Source organism: Corvus brachyrhynchos, unplaced genomic scaffold, assembly GCF_000691975.1.
Source record: "Corvus brachyrhynchos isolate BGI_N302 unplaced genomic scaffold, ASM69197v1 scaffold46, whole genome shotgun sequence".
NCBI lineage: Eukaryota > Metazoa > Chordata > Aves > Passeriformes > Corvidae > Corvus > Corvus brachyrhynchos.
Genome location: NW_008238838.1, coordinates 3,667,630 through 3,687,693, shown reverse-complemented (window position 1 = coordinate 3,687,693; position 20,064 = coordinate 3,667,630). Strand labels below are relative to the sequence as shown.

The window sequence follows — 20,064 nt, the reverse complement described above, 5'->3', positions numbered from 1 at the left end:
TTTCCAGCTGAAATTTGATGACTTCTGCCTCTTTTTTGTGCTGACAGTATCTGTGAGCAGGTCCCAGCTGTCCCCACTTCCAGTCCAGTACCAGCTTTTTCCAATCAGGTGGAGAGAAAAATAAACATATTGGTGATCAGATCCATCATCTGATATTGTTTTATGATTGCCTGAGTCTGCAAGTAAAAACATCCATGAACTATTGGGGTTTTCCCAATATTTACTTGGGCAGCACTGAAATTTCGAGGTGCCAGAAAAATGACTGTTAATAAATCACGAACTGACCACAGAGTAGCACAAAAATGGGCACGGAACGTGCAAATATTAAGGTTTTACCTTAGCAGAGTATTTGATATTATTCAACAAAGCTTTAATTTGGGGAATTGAGGCAAGAACTGGGGAGCTCAACCACCCCAGTTTGCTTCCTTTGGCTCCCTTCCCTGTTGTGTTCCTGGAAATGCAAACAACCCCAGGTTTACATCTGCAAACCCCACAAAATCTGCTTTCCTGCAAGGAATTTGTACTATTGCAATTCTGTGTTCCAATGGGTTCATTTTGGCTTCAAAAATTCCCAGTGTTCTGGAGCCAGAATAGCCTCGAGAAGCCACCAAAATATTTGGCTGCTCTGTGCAGCACTGCTGGGGGTTTTTTTTGCTGGCTTGAATTCTCTAGAAAAACCCATCTTCTGTAATAGGAGCTGACACAGCTTCTCCCCCCTACTTTAAAAAGGCATTTTCAGGGAGAAAAACGCCCAGATAAAAGCACTGAGCACTCTGGGCTCTGCTGTTCGTCCTCACCCCCTTCACCCAGGGCAGCCCCAGCTGGAAATCTCCAGCACCTCTGCAGAACAGTCCCAGAAAAGCTCATCCCTAATTGGTTTTATTTCACAAATCCAGGAATTGGGGATAATCACTCAGGGAGATGTTGTTGGGGTGTCCTGTGCAGGGCCAGGGGTTGGATTTGATGATCCTGATGGGTCCCTCCCAACTTGGGATTCTAAGCCTCTCTCAGGGATGTGGGTAGCAGCAAAGAGAAGTAGAAAATTGCACAGAAAAGGAAAAACTGTGTTCAGTAGTGTGGTTATTTACTTTTTTAAACCTCCTTATTTTCACTTTTCTTTCTTGCATGAGCAAAGACATCCCACAGTGCTGCCTGTGCACGCTGGACAACGAAAAAGGACAAAAGTCACAACTTTTGTTGTGACAACCTCCCTGCTAAAATCTCAGTGTTCTCATCACTGAAGTCCCCAACTCTCCCTGTTTTCAGTTTGCAAAGGAAAAATCAGATTTTGAAAGCACAGTGGATAACTCTGGATGTAACAAGACTGACCAAGGTTGGAAGGAATCAGATTTTGGGATAAATCTACAATCCATGAGGTCCAGGCAAAGGAAACCTCTCACCAAGCTTTAACTCCAGCTTTTTGAGGCCAAGCTTTAACTCCAGCTAAATGTATGGCACAGTCTTTTTGCTTAAAAAAATGTAAATTTTATGGAGTGTCATGCAAGGTACCCATGGAAAAGAGGCTGCACCCCCCCTGTGCTGACTTCCAGAGACTGACACCTCACTGTGGGAAGGGAATAACCCCAAAATCAGCTCATTACTTCTGGTTTCCAGCTAGGCCAGCGAGTGAAGCCAGCCCTGAGCTCAGGCTGTGAGGAGGTACCTGGCTTCTTGCCCAAAATATCCCTTCCTTTTTCGGAGGCCCCTCCAGCTCCACATGGCTAAAAAAGGCAGTTGGAGAATGTTGTCCTGGAAGCACGAAATGCTGCATCTCTGCCTCTCTCTGCCTGCCTGCGGGGAGCAGCTCTAGGTGAGCTCTAGGTGGGCTCTGGCCGAGCTCTTCCCACTTTGGAAGAGCTTTCCACACTGTCCTTGCCCCACAAAGTGTGGAAATAATTCCCATTCCTGGCACTCCCCATATTCCCAGGTGTCAGGTTCTACCACAGCCCCTGCAGCTCTGAGGAACCCCAGGCCCTGAAGAAAAACTCTCAGTTTCCTTTTCACTCCGTGCTGGTGCCACGGGAGCTGAGCTGGCAGCTGGGAATGTTTCCTCCTGAACCTGGCACCGTTGTTACAGGAATGAAATATTTTCCCATTATTACTAAAAATGGCAACAAAAAACGGCCCGGTTTACACTGGAAGAGCCAAAGGGGTTTTTGTTGGAGTTTGGGGTTTTTTGTAAGGTCTTTTCTGCCTGGAATTGTCGCAGCACCAGGAACAAAGGCTCCACACCAGCTCTTCTCCAACATTCCAGTGATGGATGGAGCAAAATGATCCCGTTTATCTTCACCTCCTGGTGCTGGTTAAGAACCCAGTGTGACCCTTTCTGTGCCAGTGCTGAATATCTGACACCAATTTACTGGCTGGGGAATGAAACAGCTCTTCCACCCCGCACTCCCACGTGGAGAATTCCAAGGAAACCCCTTCTCCTTCCCATCCCAGCCACCCCTCCCTCCAGGACCTCTCCATTTCGGGACCAGTGGTGGGGAAAGCAGTTACATAAGTGCTGCAGGAACTGAGGGGGAGAATGAATGTCAAAGCTCCCTGGAACATGAACCCGGGAGCCTTGCGGATTCAGTCTCTAGCATCCATCAAACATGATTAATTTTAATGTCACAACATTTTAATGTCAATTACTTTTAATGTCACAGCTTCCTATTTACTACCACAGCTGCATTTCTGAGCTGATAAAGAGATTCCCCCAAAGAACTTTTAGGATCAAATAAATAAACAATCCAGGATAAATGCTACAAACAAGCAGCAGCCTCCCTGCTTTTGGAAGGATGTGGGGAATCTGTTCCAAAGGCATTGAGAAATGGAGCATCTGAGGCTTTCACATCTAAGGCCAAATTACTACTTAGTAAAAATTCTCTTCTACTCTTTTTTTCTGGCCGTACAATTTGGCAAATTCCAGATGCCAGCTGGAGATGTGGCTTGATATTATTTGCATTAGCCAAGGATGTGTTTTATTTAGGTGCTGCATAAAGAATAACAGTGCTGTGATCCGGGGCATCTTAAAATTTGTGTGCAAAAAGAGACACCAGGCAAGCTGAGACGGATGAAGAAACTCATAAAAGAGGGTTTGAGACTTCAAAACTTTAGGTTCTCAAGTGGCTGAGAGAAAAAACAAACAGCTGAAGTTTTTTTTGCAGTGCAACTCCTCACAATTTAAAACCCATTTAAATGCCACCCATTTAGCAGTCTGGACTTGCACTCAAATTCCTCTGGCTTTACATTTTTCCTGAACTTCTGTTTGCTAAATGTTATTTTAAATAGCTGGTGAGGTTGACAAAGCCTCCAACTCCCCGGGGTTTCTCACGAGAACAAAAGCAGCCTTGTGGATATCTTTAGAACAAATTATAACATTGAGGAGAAGTCAGGCCTCTAATATGAAACTGAGATGGGTCACAAAAGATACTTGAACAGACAAACTGAAGTCAAACAGGAAAGCGAGTCAGACACCTGCGTGGTCTTTTTTAGAGCCCAAGCACTGGTCCAGTCATTGAAATAAATTCCTGTACCTATATTTGCACCTAGTGGTGATTCGTGAAGCAGCTTTATCTCAGAATAGAGATTTTAAGCCTATCAAAATTCAATGGGACCCTTTAAGTGAATAGTCCCACCAATTTAAGTCCCAAGCAATATTCAAACTGCAAAAATGAAATGCGCCATCTAGCAATAGATCTTCCAAAGCAGAATGGGTGAGTTTGGATGGAGTTTCAGCCGTTTTCAGTGCAGCAGAGAGCACAGAACATCACCACGGTGTTTGCAGCTCGAGGGCCTGCAGTTCCAGCAGCATCTTTTCCTGAGAAACAGCCCCGCTTGAAATTTAGTTTCTATCCTGCATTTGCCAGATTTCCAGCTACCGGACCTTAAAGCCCCTCATGTTTCCATTTTTGAGAGTTCTCAGAGGGCTCTGCAAAGGCAGCAGGGGCTCTCCTGATCCCAGGGGGGTTGAGCATGAACCAGCCTCAGTTGTCAGGTGCTGTTAAGATCCAGGGCTCATTAAGAATCGAGGCTGGAATTTCCATGACTCAATGAGCTTAGATTCCCTGAAAAGAGGGAGGATTATCACAGCACTCTGCCTCTCCATCTGGGCTGAGTGTAGCACACTTGTGTTCACCTGGACACGGATCTGGGAATATTTACCCTTAAAGGTGAGCGGGTAAAGCAAGAGGTGCCAGACAGCACAGTCTGACAGAATTCTGTGTGTCTGACAGCAAACACAGCCTGGAGTCATCTCCAGCCTCCCAGAGTTCACATTCCTTGAGCTAAACCCAGCTCAGCTGCTGCGAGCAGCCTGGGGTTTGCTGCAGGGCTCTCTACGCTGACCCAGACTAAGCAAAGGCTCTCCAGGCACCAGCTCCTAAACAAAGCCCCACATTCCAATTATTTACACATTTCTTCTGTCCTGAACCAGCCAGAGAGCGAGCCTGGAAGGCTGCAGGGAGATGTGGGAGGGCAGCTCTTCACCCCAGGCTACCCAAAACTCTCCCAAAGCCAAGGCTCAACCCCCTCAACAGGTTCCTCAGCCTGTTTTTGGTTCAACTCCTCCATCACTCTGAGAAAGCCTCTTTTCTCTATTACATCCAACTCATCAGATCCACTCAAATTCAGCAGTTCAGATCTATAAACTCAGCCAGTGTCTGCACTTTTTATTTACACTCAGATGTTGGCCATGAAACATGAAAAGTCTCAGTCAGCTCAAGTTTCCTTCCTAGTTTGGTTCCCTTTTTCCCATGGCCAGCTGGGTCCATCCCATCGAGGCTGTGTAGGGGCTAAACAGCATCCCAGGTTTTATTCTGAGCACTCAGTCCTTAAAATCCTTTAGAAGACAGACTTGGAGTTACAGTAATAAAACTGTACCGGCAAGACCTGACACATTTTCCTTTCCCACAGCCCAAGAACAGCAGAAGCAAAACTTGACTTTGCAGTTTTTTAAACAGATTCCCACCTTTCCTTTCTGGAGATTTCTAATCCTACAGAGCAGGGGTTATTCCCAAAACTGGCCTCATTCATGGCATTGGGCAGAAGATGTGATGCTAAGCACTGGCAAAAGCAGAACTGGAGCCATTTTCCTCAGGAATTAAGGAAATTATATCAAGAAATGGAACATCCAACTGCTGCAAAACAGATTCAAAGTGCTTAACTCCTGTTCAGAAAGACATTTCTGTCTGTTGAGCCTATTTGGGAAGCTCAATAGCAAGTGAAATTAGATTTATTTCTTCCAGAGTATCAATACATGCTTTCCCCCAACTGCCTAATAATCAGCAATGGGTTCTCTATAAACCCATGTGATTCCCCATCTTGTGGGTTATCTTTCACCCCCACCCGATCCTGGATGATTTCAGAGTGAAACAATCATTGAATCAACTATGGTTCCTGGCTCCTTATTCCCATGTTTTGTCTCAGGCAGGAGCCTGACTCGCTGCCTGAATCCAGGCAAGAGAAGTGAAATTCTCATCAGGCTGCGCAGAGAGTTCCCTGATGCAACTGTGAGAGCTCACAGAGCTGAATCAGGGGCAGGAATAACTCAGACAAACCCAGGGGCCACAGGAGGAGGAATTCAGGCTAAACGAGTGCATTGGCTCTTGCTGATGGGGAAAAACTGGCTAAGGAAAAGTCAGGGGTTTTATTTTTTACCCTATTGCTGCGTTATCTCCCTCAAACCAGCGCCTGTTAATAACTGGAAATAAGCTAACAGCCTATGTGAGTATCTTAAATAGTTGGAAACAAGAGAACAGGCTGAGGAATTCTTTTAAGAACTGGAAACCAGCAGGTATCCCAGCCCTGGCTGTACCTGCTCTTCTGTAACACATCCTCATTACATCCTGGCACCCAGTGCAGGACTCAGCTTTAATGTGTGACTCTTAATTAACATCCCCGTTTTCTCCTCTTGCCGCATCCGGAGTGACAGGAGTGCACATCCCTCATTTCCCTGCTTCCAGCCTGCATTTACCCTCCCAAACCTCCTGTGCTCCTCCAGCCCAGCCAGCTCAGCAGAAAGAAGCAACAGCTTCGTAACGCTGGAAATTGTTTGTTATTTTTGCTTAGTCGAGAAGGGGGGAAAAAAAGAATAAAAAAAAAAAATAATCAAATAGTTCCACCCTGCAGATTAGAGCAGCCCAGACTGCCCCAGCCTCCATCTGGCCCTCATTAATATCCAGAAACATCCCCAAAGTGTCTGCCAGGCAATATTCGACATTCATACAGAGCAAGCCGAAGAAGATGTGCCCAATGCAGGGTGCTGATTGATCCTGGAGGATTTTTTGGGGTGGTTGTAGGTACCAGCATGGCTGGAGCGGGCAGGACGGGGTATCCTGAGCAGGATTTGGGTAGTGGTGAGGCCAATTCCCCTGCTCAGAGCTGCCCCCGGCATCCTGCAGGATCCAGGCTGCTCTGGGGGTGGTGCAAGAGGGAGTCGTGGCCATGGGTTGGCTCAGGAATGTTTTATTCAGGTTGTTTATCCCCAAAAGAGCGTTTTCTTTTTAGATTAAATTATCTGGACTCTGTTTATTCTAAACACAGGAGACAGGACTCAAGCATTTCCTCTTTTAGGAAGTATGGTTGAGTGTATTTCCTACAAAATTTATAAAGAATTCAGGCAAGGGCTTTGTGTGGCTCCTTGAGATTTCAAACCCTTCTTCCCTAAATGCTGAAAGAGCTGGCTCTGTCAGGGCACAGCTCCATCCCAGTGACATGGAATACAAATACAAGCAGACAGCAGCTATAAGCTCTTTGGAAAGGGCAGCCTGATAAAAACCATAATCAAATTATTTACTGATACTTCCCATTTTGTCTGAAGACCATAAACTCCATTACATAATGAGATATTTCTTTTTTTTTTTTACAGCTGGGGTAGCCAAGGCTCCAAAAGGACTTGTTAAAAGCCCCTCCTGGGACTGGAGGTGAGATGAGATGAGTTAATCAACAACAGAATTGAATTTTAGCAGTGAAAATTTTCATTCCAGTAGACAACAGAGTCACCACTGGAACTGGAAGCAAACCCACGGATTCCTGTCTTCCCACCTCGGCTCCTTACAAAGAACTTTTGACTTTTTTGCTCTAAGGCATCATGTTTTAAATGCCATTTGCCATGCTTTAGTCACTGTGCTTCCTGCAGGACGTGGCTACCTCCGCCTGAAGCACGAGGGAAGTGTCCTGCTCCGTTTTCCAGGACACCTGAACGCCGGATCCTGATCAGAGCCCCATCAGGACAACCTGCCTGAACACCAGAGCTCAGCCCAGGCCTGATGCTCCAGGATCTTTACTCTCTCCCAGCTGCCCAGGACATTTTCCCTGGCATCTCTCCAGAACGTTCATCTATTATGCACAACTCCTGGATCCGAGAGGGACAGGAGGAGATGAGCAGCGCTCATCTTCAAACTGCTGTTTGAAGTGGCTGCAGGAATAACCCCTATCTGCTCCGTCCAGCCCTGCCTGTGCGGCTCCAGCAGCGAGGGAGGGTGTTCAGGCACCCTCATCAGCATTACCTGCTTAATTACTGCTGGTAGAATGCGTGGCTGGCACCAGGAGCTGCCCCTCCTGCTGCTCCACCAGCTCCCTCCACCAGGGGAATTCTTCCTGGTTTATTTTTAATTCTGCCTCATAATCAGGCCCTAATTTTATGCATATTGGCTCAGGATATTTTCCCCTTTCTTCTACATTGTCAGTCTGCTTGTCACATCCTTGCTGAAGGGGATTCCTCACTTGAAGTCCTTCTCTTGGTAGGGTAGCACGGCCTCTTCTGCTTGAGGATTATAGGCTCTGACAGTGCTGACACAGAAAAATAAAGCCCCAGAATGATTTAAAACCACGAGCAGGGCTGTTTCCTCCAGATCAGGAACACGGAGCTACTACTGCCCTTTCCTCCCAGAACCCAGACCCAGCCTAAACCCAGCTCCTGCTCCTCACCCAGAGCAATCCCAGACCCTCTGACAGCCTCCTCCCATCCTCCACTCCTCGCTTGCTGATAAGATTAGCGAGTTTTAGTAACAAGGAGACCACACACTGTGTCCCCAGCATGAACTAAAGCTTTCGGTGTCACAGCAGAAGTTATAACAAAGCTGGGACATTAAATCATCAAGGGAAGAAGAGAACTGGATATACTCAAAGGCAAGAACATCACAAACCTCCTAAATCCAGGGCAATTAACCCTCACTGCCAGGCAGACCCTACTTCCAGGTAGAAGACATCTTTTCTAGGAGAGAGCACTGGGTGAGCTCAGTTCCAGTCTCCACACAGATATTTTAAGAAAACAGGATTTATTTGCTTTTTAGTCTTGGGTTTTTTTTTTTTTTCCTCCATTCTGCTTTTACAAGATGATCATAAAAAATGAAGCAGCATTTAGATCAGCAGCGAGGGGGGAAGAGTAGTGCTAATTCCTGCCTGAATCAGCTCCCTCCTTGCAGGAACTGGAAATTAATTTGCCATCTGCCTTTGCTGAAGCTGTTCCTGAGCTCGACTTGCTAAACCAGGTGCTTTCAGTGTAGAGAAATGCCAGGGACACTGCGAGAATCAGAGAATCCCAGACCCCACCAAAGGCTTAAAAAGCCCCAAAACCCCCAAGAGAAGACGCGCACATGGAGTTAAAAGAGCTCCAGCGCACTCCAAGCCTGTCTCATCAGCACCAAGGCAGCCAGGAGCTATTGGAGCTGCTGTTTTTTCTGGGCAGGCTGGGTTTTCCACGCTGCAGAAAAGGAAATATTGAGAGGACAACCCCGAGGCCAGGAACTCGAAGGAAAAGCTCCAGCCAGCAGCGAGGGATGCTGCACACATGGGTTTGCATCACAGCGTGGGGAGAGGCTCCGAGCCTGCTCTGGGAGGAGGGAAGGCGGGCAGGAGTGGCACTGGAAGGGGAGAGGTTCTTGCATATGCCATGTGCCATTGCAAAGTGATAAAAAGGATTTGCATTCAGAGCCTTCTCCTCGGGGAAGGCGAATTTTGTTGGTCAAAATAAAGGGCAGCACAGCCTCCATTAAGGGATGCTAAAAAAGGGTGTGAAAGCAAAGTAGCAAATCACTCACAGCAAATAATTAAGTTTTTAATTCACTTAACATTCACTCAGAGGGGGTAGAACGTGCCCTACACCACCCTTAAAACCGAGCAGGTTGTGCTTTATCAGAGCATTGGTGCCTGTGAACAAAGAACATTCCCCAGCAGCGCTCAGAAAACCACTAACAGGGCAGGAAAATGTCAATATTGCCTAACTGGCTAGTTAAAATCATTCTACATGCATGAATAATCAGCTTTTGTTATCAGCTTTGTTTTATCCCCCTGCATGTTCTTTGCTTAAAGGTGGCTGTCAGGAGGAAGGGAAGCAAGTAAAGAACTCATTTAAGCTGGATACCTTCAGTTCCCAGCTTTTCTGCAGGAATTCGTGCCCTGGAATGACACAGAGAGATGCTGACCAGGTGCCTGGCTTGTTTGGGCAGCAAGCAGGGACAAAACCAGGTTTAAGACCGCTTAAAACTTAGGATTTCCATGCAAACCTTCGAGGCTGCAGTGCTGGAAGGAACAGTGCAAACAGGCGAAGAAACAATTCCTGCCTCAGAGCACTTAAAACACAGTAAAATACCACCCTAAATACTTCTGGCTGGTGCAACAAGGCCAAATCTCCTCCATTCACGCCCTGCTTTCGCCTTCTCTCGTGGATGATGTGGAGAGGGGAGGATGCCTGCTGACAACCCCGCAGCCTCCACTGCATTCAGAGCCTTTTCCTAATGGGAACGCATTCCTTGCTGCCCCACAATGGAAGCAGCACGCCCAGGGCACTGCTCAATAGGGGAAAGATGCGAGCGCGAGTCATTAGAGGAAGGAGCCTTGTGTCATTCAGGATGGTTATCTGCAGAGCAGAGGAGCCCACGAGTTTCGAGCCTCCCTCGTACCAGGTCACACCGGGCCTGAATTAACTGACAGCTGCAGAATTGTGGTTTTTGTTGACTCCAGGGGTAGCCTCGGGCTAAAGTGGAAGGAGCTGACAAAGCCAGAAAAGCCGGGATGCATTTGGCACAGCGAGTGGCGCCTATGGGAAGCCTCTTCCCCCATTAAACCAGTGGCTGGCTGGACTCCCCAGCTCCATTCTGCAGCGATTTCAGGGCACTTTGCAGCTCAGGAGGGAAAGGCTGGCTCGTTCTGAGTGCTCTTAGTCTGCAGAACAAGCACAAAGCAGATTTCCAGTGCATCCCCAAAGCTTGGGATGATTGAAGGACACCTCATTCGGTGTGACCCAGCTCGGGCGTCCCCACACTCACAAATTCCAGAGTACTAATCCTTTATAACGCTCAAAACGGAGACACTCAAAACTAGCAGGCACTTAAAAATGAAGCCTGAATCACTAAATCATGAATCACTGGCAAAATCCAGGCTGGAACCTCGACATCCTGAATGTTTCTTTGACCAGAAGACACTCACCATTGCTTCAAATTCCCCTTTGAATAGAAGAAAAAAAAAATCATAGCATTTGCCAACACAAAAGCTCTGCTTTGTCTGGCTAAAATTCCCTTTGTCTCCAAGCAAGAGCTTGGAACAATGGAAACGAGGAGAGGTTTTGCCCAGAGCACAGACCACAGACAAAGCTGCACTGAGGGAACATCTCCATCACGTTGGATGGATTCAAACAGTTCCTTCTGTGAGATGCTGAGGCTCCTGGGGGAGCAGCACCAAGCCATCCCAAAGTGCCACCTCAGTGACACTCAGCACTGGATGTCTGCAATGAACCGACCTCATCCAGGCATCCAAACAGAAAATGCCACAAAAGCATCAGAGCTGATGACCAGGAATCCTTTGAAGGTCTCCACACAAGCGTAATGTCAAATTGCTCAGGTGGAACTGAGCTGCTGAACTTCACTGACAAAAGATTTGTGGTCTGCTCCGTGCTCAAGTGACAAATATACCCCGTGTTTGAATGTCACAGAAGCAGCAATTCTACAAAGACATGCTGGTTTTGCCTTGCAGGAAGGGATGGAGCTGGCACAGGTGGCTCCCAGAGACATCCAGCACCTGCAGACCTGAATAAACACAAGAAAGGGAACACTCCCAGCACTCAAACAGCAACAGGGGGTGAAGGCAGAGAGAAGCAATCACCAGAACACCACTCAGCCAGATCACTGATAAACAGAATTCCTACTTTGAAAGTAAAGGGTTCTCAGTCACCACATGAAGCTGAATTTCATTTGCTGCTGCTTTGGAAATGTTCAGGCTCAGCATCCCAAATTAACTCGGGTTCTTCAACGGCCGGCTCTAAACACCACACCAGGCCTGCTGCTCATCCATTTGCACAACGTGCAAATAGTAAATAATCGTGAATACAATATAAAAATCCCCTTTTTGCAGAGCCCAGCTCTTGCTGGGGCCTTGCACCACTGTGAAGCAAATGAAGCAAAGAGCTGCCAACAACCCCCGCACTCAGCAGAGCCTCACGGCCCAGTGCAGCATCACTGTGGGAGTGAGAGGCTTCACTACGTGTGATTGAAAGCTCTGACACCATTTTAAGACTGTTTTTATGCTCGAGGAGTTCCAAGTGATGCTACCAGAGACTTCTGGAAATCAGGCAGTGCTCCTGCTTCATTTTTTGAAGGGCACAGCGGCCTGGGCTCATCTGGACCAAACACACTGCACCAAATCCTGTGTTTGGTGTCCCTGGAAGTCACTCAAGCTCCCCCAGCAGATTCCTGTGTCCCTGGGCAAAACAAACCAGCACCAAATCCTGTGTTTGGTGTCCCTGGAAGTCACTCAAGCTCCCCCAGCAGATTCCTGTGTCCCATTTTGAGCTGCTGGCTCTCCCTGAGCAGCTCCTGTGCCCGTTCACGTCTCAGGAGGGGCAGGGAGGCTCCAGCAGCCGCTCGCAGGAGCCTGATGCTGCTGCTCTGAAGCAGTGCTAGTGCCAGCCAGTGCCTGGGGAGAATGAAGCAATTTCCCTAGGATTGCTCAACAAGGCAGGATCCACAGCAGCATTCCCAGCACCCCGCCAGACGCCGGCCTGGAGTCTCACTCCAGCAGATTCACTCCGGAATTACCCCGCCGCAGCACAGCTCCAAATCTGGCTCTGCACCTCTCCCTGCAGAGGTTTGAGAAATGGTGCTTTGTTCAGGAAAAGGGGAAAGGAAAACAAACAAAAAAAAAAGCCCTGATGCTGGAGAACGTGGCTCCTTTTTTTCCTCTTGTCCCTGGAATTGTGATTGGAAATAATTGGAAGTGTCACTGGAAGTAATCAGAAGTGACAGTCCCTGGGCTACAAGGCTTTTGCTTCAAGTCTAACGATCCCCCCCGCAAAACAAAACCTAAATTTAAACAATGAAGTCATAAAGTGATTTGCCTTCAAGGTTGAAAACCCTGCAATATTTTTTTTTTTTTTAAATAAAAAAAGAGAAGTGCCTGACTCTGGTTCAGTTCAATATTCCAGGCTTGCTGTGTTATATGACAGCACAGCACACACAAAGACACCCCGTGATTCTGGCCCTACCTGGCCAATAAAGGTCCATATCTCTATTGAATATTCCTGTGACCTTTAAAATTCCATCAAGTCTTTAAGGAAAAACACAGCCTGGGTAATGTGAGCTGTGAGACTCATCCAGCACACATCTCAAATATTCCAAGCACTGGAAAACCACCTAATTCCAATATTTTGCTGAAGCACAAAGGGAATGGGATGGAGTAATTATTTTTTTTTTAACTCCAGTTCTGAAAAGGCCTCCTCACAGCCCATCCAGGAACTTAGGGAAAAAATCAGCTCAGAGGAACTCACAGCCACAACACACTCCAGGTATTTGCTAGATAGAAAAACTCATTTTTCTTTTTTCATATGCAGCACAAAGTAATTCAGAGACCCAGCACACAGAGCCCAGGATTTCCTTTCTATGAGGTTTCCACTGTGAGTGTGAGTGGAGTTTCTCAGCACATTGTTACCAAAAAGCCATTAATTTGTGATAAATATCTTACTAGAACGTGAGGATAACTCCCTCCAGGTGGCAGGTGAAGGATTTCAGCTTGGTGGATTTGGCTGTTCGTTAGTGATCTGCACATCACTGCTTGTACCCGAGTTTGGGGTCACATCACAAGGAAAATGACTTTAAGTCAGAGCTGCAGAGGTTTTAGACAAGTTCCAAGTGCTCCATCACCGTCAGCAGTGTGCACCCATGTGAGTCTGAGCTCCCTCCTCTCTCAGATGGGCTTTGAATGTTCTCTGGGCAGTATGGCCCTGCTGGAGGGAAGGAAAGCTTTATCTCACCGTGACCCTCCCCACTGCAAAAGCAGCAGCAGGGCTGGGGCAGCCCAAACCCAGCCCGGCCGTGGTCATCCCTTGCCTCTAACTGTGCACGCTCCATTTCAGAGCAGTTTCCAGGAGAGCAGCCTCCCTCCTGCCAGGCAATGTCACAAACACACCAGAATTCTCACTGACCTTTTCCTTCCAAAGGCAATTAAACTGCAGGCACTAAGCTGAACTCCAACCTTTCCACCCAGTCAGTCGCATCCACCGAGGGTTCAGCCTCGTTTTCCTGCCACAGAAAAATTCGTGGCAGCTCCCCAGGAGGAGAGAGAGGCTCGGAGCGTGCTGTGATGTGTATTGATCCTTGTGGGACAGCAAATCTGACACCCTGGATCTGGGGCTGGCCCATTAAGGGAAACGCTGAATTAAACATTTGCCTTTTTCAGCTGCCAGATGATTTCCTGGAGAAAGGGAAGGAGCAGATGAGGACAGGATGGGTTTTGTGGCCTTCTAATCACACTCACCGCCTCAGAGCTGCTCAGTCCTCTTTATAACTTGTTGCAGAGAAGAGACAGAGCTCATTAAGGAGTCAGATAAATAAACCAAGGTACCAAGGTGTGGCTGAGGAGAGCCTGGCCTGGTGCCCACCCTCCTTCCCTAGGACTGGGATATTTCTGGGAAGAAGGAGCAGCTTTATCCTGGGTTGATAGCCCGGTGTGGAGCTCCAGGTGCATGTTACATTCACCTTCCCTGTACTTTGCCCAAGGAAACACATTTTAGCCTTGGCTGGCAGAGGTGGCTGTCACTCCCTGAGCAATGCTGAAGGGAGGAGAGAGTGCAGGAGAGGAACAAGTTGGAATTCAGCCTCGTGCCTGTTGACTTTTCACACATTTTCCATCGTGGTGCTTCCTGCCCCGCCGTTCCTGCATCCTGCACTGTCCTGTCATTCGAGTCTCTATTCACAGACCTCCCTGACCTGACTTCACCCTTGACTTTTTGCCGGGCTGCTTCTGTAAACCAACCATTTCTAAAAACAGATGAAGACACAGCTTTGGGGGGGAAAAAAAAAAGGCAACAAAGCCCAACCAAAACAGACCCATTCATCTTTTCAACAAGGCACCACCAAGTTCCCTCTGCACCCAGAGCAGCCTCTTCTGTAGCACACAGGATGTGCACAGTAAAACCCATTTCAGAGGCACAAACACTGCCTGCAGCCTGGGCTAACACAGGGCATTGTTAAATTGGAAATACGAGGTGCATTTTTACTAACTCTGTGGGGGAAAGGCATAGGAAGCAGCTTGCAGCACCCTGTTTTATTGTTACTCCACACAGTTTTTAGTCCAGTGTAACAAAGGATCAAACACAAAAGATTTTCCAAATACATTTAAGGCTGGCAGAGTGACTGTTTGCATCTCTTTCCAGTTCTGAAAATGGACAAATCCCAGATTGCAAACCTGCTGAATCCCCTACAAAACCCTGTGTTTGCCTGGAGGAGAACAGGGGCGTTTGTTGTGATCCTGAGGATAAACACCAGGATATCTCCGAGCCAGTTGTGCAATGGCATTTCTGGGAAGGAGCTTTTGCTGCTCTTACACAAAATGTCCCTCTGAAGTGGGTCAGGGCCCCCCCAAAATCCAACCACTAATTCTATGTGGAGGAGACAAGGCCAGGGTGGGTACAAAGGCAAAACACCACTTGTTTTCCATGGGAAATTCAGAAAAGTTGCCTTCCCTCAGGCTCTATTTCCCATAAAAATGAATTCATCTCCACAGTTTTGGCACGCTGCTTTTCCTCTCTCTGGCAGGTTACTCTTTTCTCCCTTGTCTTCCTCGTGGTAAAATGGAAAAAGAAGAAAGGATAAAAAAACCCCCTCCAAAATAAACTGTTGGTTTTTAGATGTTAAAAATCCCAACTATTTCATATAAAACAAAGCACCACTAGAGAAAAACAAGCAATTTATCATCAAGTGTCCTGACAGCAAATATTTGATGCAAACCATCCCTGGCTTTGGAAGAATTGGAGTGTCTCACAGGAAGTGTTAACCCTGATATTCTGCCAGAGAGCAACTCTGCTGTGTCTGGCTCCTTTGAATTCCCCCTGGAGTGCCAAATAGATCCTCTGCTTCCCTTTCCTCAGGTATTCCCAGAGCAGTGTTCTAATAAAGAGCTCTTTGCCCTGGCCTAGAATTAAATCCACACTCCTCTACCAGGCTGAACATCTCACACCGTTGATGTTTTGTTGCCTGCCCTTGGAATTTGAGAGGAATTACTATCAATCCCATGAAGCTGTCCTATGGAGAACAGTCCTTTTTTTAAGCTAAATACACAACCAGGTTCCCTGCGTTCCTTCAGATGCCAGGGACAAAGAGGAAGTGAAATCAAGACACGAAAGTCACACACAAAACCCCTTTTCACAGCTGCAGGTTGGTTTTTCACACCACTCCTGAGCCAAGGATTTTGCTGAATGTTGTAAGAACGTGGGGGCAAAGCCCTTGTAACACCAACCTTCAACATCATGAAATGGCCAAAGGCAAGAGAAGGAGCCGGAGAAAACTAGAAAATAGCAAATATTTTATATATTCTAGTTATGACTGAGGAATTTTGGAAATATCTGGAAAATCAGCAGAAACAGAGATCCACAAGCTTCGTTTTAAGCAATGTGAAAACTGTCTCCTTCGGAAAATCAGTAGGAATAAAGGTCCACAAAGTTTGTCTTAAGCAACCTGAAATCTGTCTCCTTTAGTTTTTACTCCTGGAAGATCAGCAGCAAACAAAGGTCCACAAGCTTTGTTTGAAGCAACCTGAAATGTGTCTCCTTTGGTTTCCACTACTCCCAGGCAGCAGCAGCCCATTAAATCCACAATTCCCAGCGAGCTCACCGGGAGCGCCTTTAAAAAACAAACACCGCAGTGGGTTTTGCTTTGCTGCGGCGTAGGATAGAAGGGTTTAGGGAACAGGATCCCGAGGACAGGGCACCCTGCAGGTTTGCTGAGCTCCCAGAGCAGCAGTGGACAGGGTTTTACACCAGAGCACAGCCCCAGGCAGCCCCAGCACTGCTCAGCGCAGCTGCTCCCGCATCATCTCGGATTTCCCAGCTACCAGCCCGTGGATACCTGGGCAAATGCCGGCTGTCAGAGCCGATTCCTCATGCCAGCAGGCCCTGCAAGGAGCTGCTCCATAACCTTTTTCCCGGTGCAGTGAGACAGGAGGAGTCTGGGTGCTCAGTGCAGCAGCTGCAGCCCCCTGGGACAGCGCTGAAAGAGACTCCTCGACCTCGGAGCGTGGAGGGCAGAGCTGAGCCACACAGGAGGCACTTTTTGCTCTCAACACCACCCCAGAATGACACCCCAGCTCCCACTGAGCACATCTCTGTCAGACAGTCTCTACTGAGGTGATTATTTCACGGGCATTGTGGGGGATGACCCCTAACACTGCTGGAAAGGGTCACTGCCCACAGCAGGACGTCAGGAAGGTGGCTGAGTGATTTGGGCTGGCACATCTCCTGCTTTGATCCCTGAACTCAGCAGTTCCTGCAGGGCAGAGCACTCACACCAGCCTAAAACTAAAGAAAAAAGCACACGAAACCAGTGACAAAGCCAGGCATACAAATAATCACAGTTCTGATGACGAAAAAAATCAGCTTTTTCTTTGAATGGAAGGGCCATTAAAAGATTCATGACTGACTTGGAGTGGGGCAAAGGCAGAAGAGAATTCCCACCCCATAAAATTTAAACCGAATTCAGGAGCACATTTAAATGAAAGCACTGGCTACTTCTTTACTGGGTGAAAAATGCAACGTTCTATTATGAACTTTTTCTACTCAGAAATGAAGAAACGCTTCAAAATTCTGCTTTTCAAGGGTGCAGTGTGCTACAAAGGGAGTTTGTGACACCTGATTCTCAGTCCTCAGCCGGTCACAATCGTGTCACATTTACAGGTAGACCCACATGAGCATTCCACACCTTCCCGTCCTCACTTCCCTGCCTCCTTTCCCCACCCTCTGCTGGCAAAGTGAGCCTGGCCATGCTCTTGTCCACACTCAGCAAAGTCTTTCATCTTGCGTTGTTTTAATAAAGCTTCCTTCAAACAGACTGGCTCCTGTTTCCTGTCTTCTCACACAGCTGCTCGTGTGCCCCAGAGAGGTAAACAGTGGAAAAGACAAGAATTGTGCATATTAGCCACGTTATTGGGATGTTTAATGATGAAAACCCAAACCTTCCTTTCAGGGCTTCTCTAAACCCTTTTCTTTCCACCTTAGTCTTCACTTTATCAGCAAAAAAAAAAAAAAACAAAAAAAAAACCAAACCAGCAAGACATCATTGGCAGTTCTGTACTTTTTTACAGCAGAAAATCCAGGCTTTAGCCAGCAAATCAGACTCCCCAGCCTCCTTGTGTTCAGGAGGATTGAGGAACGGGGAACCAAAACACTTCCTTACTTTTCCCTGGACTTGCTTCTAGTATTGGTGAATGAAGCTGGACAAGGAGCAGAAAGACCAAGTCCTCTACTGTCAAGGCAGGTGAAGCTCGGGGGGCTTTCAGTGACCACTGTAGGACCAGGAAACAAAACATTCCAGGCTTTGCTCTGAGTTTTGAAGCCGATTCTCCCCTCACCAGTGCTTGGACAAGACAGGCTGAGGAACCTGACTCCAGGTGAGGGGCAAAGTGTCTTTTGCTGGGCTTTCCTGTGCCCCTGCCACAGTGGAGATGCACAAGATATATTGATAAAGCCAATTGTGTTTTACAGATAAGAGCAGCAAAGCTAAGTTATCATTATATTACAGCCACAACCATCTTTCCTGTGGCAACAGTTTGTTCCTTTGGCTCCAAACCTTCAACATGTTGGGATAATCAGCAGCTGAATAGGATCAAAGACTTCAATTCCCATTGTCTCCATCAGCAAGGTGAGCAACCAACCCTTCTGTCTCCCAAATTCCCACAGAGCCGCTTCCTGAAGGGCTGAGCAGCCCCTGGCAGGAGCTGAGCTGCTCCCAACCCTGCTGCCTCATCCCCTGGAGTCCCCTTCAAGCACTCCCCACCACAGAGAGGCACAAGTGGCCAGAGCAGATGTGCAGGGGCACAAAGTGCTGCCTGCCCTCCCCAGACCCTCCAGCCCATCCAAACCCCATTACATCCCTGCAGCTCCAACCTTTGCTAACAGCAAAAGCCACTTCTGTGTTTACCAGCAGCTGTAGCAATGCTGGGTTTCAGATCACCAAACATCCCTCTCTAGTCCACGCTCCACACCCGGGAGGCTTAAACTGGGCTGTCCCTGCGACAGTTCTTTAAAGCTGTTTAAAAATCCTGTTCTGCCTGTCCCCCATGCGCTGGTGCTCAGCTCCTCCCCGGGAAGCAGAGACCAGCCCACTTCCTCACACCTGTACCCAGGTTCCCAGCACACAGGAAGCCCTGGAACTCCCCGTCTTTGCCCAGCCAGGGCAGGGGGCTGGGCTGGTGCCTGTCAGCAGGACGTGGTGAGCAGGAGGGAGGCAGGAGCTCCCTCCTCACCTGGCAGTGCCCCTGGAGGAGCAGGAGCCCGGCTGCTCCTGAGCCAGGGTGGGCGAGGAGCCCCTTGAGACACCTTAGGGCTGCCAACTCTTTTCTCCACAGCCCGTGGCTTTAACAAACAGCTCTCCAGCTTTCCTTCACTCTCCTTTTCCTTCTCTTTTTCCATTCTCTGCTCCTCTCAACAAATCAGCCCCTCTCTCTTTTCTTTCCCTCCTTCCAGCAGCCCTTCCTCGCATCCCTTTCTCCCCCAACTCCTCCCGCCTGCACTCCAACACATCTGTTTCTAATCTTAGCCATCCATTGGAAACAATAACCCCTTTTTATTTTCAAGATCTGAACGCTGAGTGCCCAAGCGAATCAACACAGTTACACAAATTTGACACTCTGCCTGAAACAAAGACATTTTATTCACCTTGTTTCGCCGGAGAGGTCCAAGCCCTTCTCTCCTTTATCCCTGAAAAGCGCTGCCCTCTTTAAACAAAAAACACACGTTCCCAAACGAGTCTGTTTAACCACCACTTTTTAAAATTAACCCAGATATTCAGAGGTCTCTGGCTGTCAACCTGCTCAGAAAGCGACCAGAAAAGGGTCAGAACTCAAACACCACTGAAATTACAGTTTTCCATAAAAGTTTTCTCCTTACAAACCCCTTTTCTCCAACTCACCAGAAATGAATTTCAGGCACACGGAGCAGGCTCGTGGAAGTTTGATTAAATAAAAAGCGAGCAACACCAAAAAGCCAACCTACCTAAAAAGAGGATTGAAAATGCAGACATTCCGTCTCCCAGCAAGAGGGACTTTTCCTCCCTTTCTCTTCCTTTCTCCCAAGAACGGCAGGCAGACCTGCACAGGATTCAAAGGAACGCCTCTGGAATGCACTGAGTGTAATTGCATCCATGTGCCAGAAAAATAACCAACTTCACTCTTTCTTCCCTCCTGCTATTCATCTCCCGGTCCATCTTCCATCCAGATCCAGCCAGAGCTTTTTTTTTCTTTGGGATCTCCGGGGCTGCGAATTCAGGGCCCTGGGAGTTTCTGGGGGAGAAGAGGCAGAGGCAGCACAGCGAGGACTTCACATCCACGGCAGCACAGAACAATTTTGCCTGTCTGGAGAGGAGAGAAGCAGGGGGAAAACACTGAGCTCAATGTTCACCACATGGCTGCCTCCCACCAGAGCCCCTCCCTGCCATCAGCTGGGATTAATAGTGAAGACCAGTCATGTGGGTGAGGTAGAGCTGATTTCTAGCAAGCATATATAGATATTTAAAAGAGAAACAAGAGGATTTTTCCAGTGGCAAAACAGTTAAGTTTGGAGGCAGCAAAAAAAAAAAAAAAAAAAAAAAACCACACAAG

The 20,064-nt window shown here is 47.7% G+C and overlaps 1 protein-coding gene across 1 annotated transcript in view; it reads right to left on the bottom strand.

Moving 5' to 3' along the window:
- Nucleotides 1-19,594, bottom strand: part of CLMP (CXADR like membrane protein) — a 39,782-nt gene extending 20,188 nt beyond the window's left edge. The window contains exon 1 of the mRNA XM_008636904.2: nt 19,460-19,594. Coding sequence (XP_008635126.2) covers nt 19,460-19,487 — 28 coding nt within the window. The 5' untranslated portion in view covers nt 19,488-19,594. The remainder of the gene's footprint in view (nt 1-19,459) is intronic.
- Nucleotides 19,595-20,064: the final 470 nt, after the last annotated feature.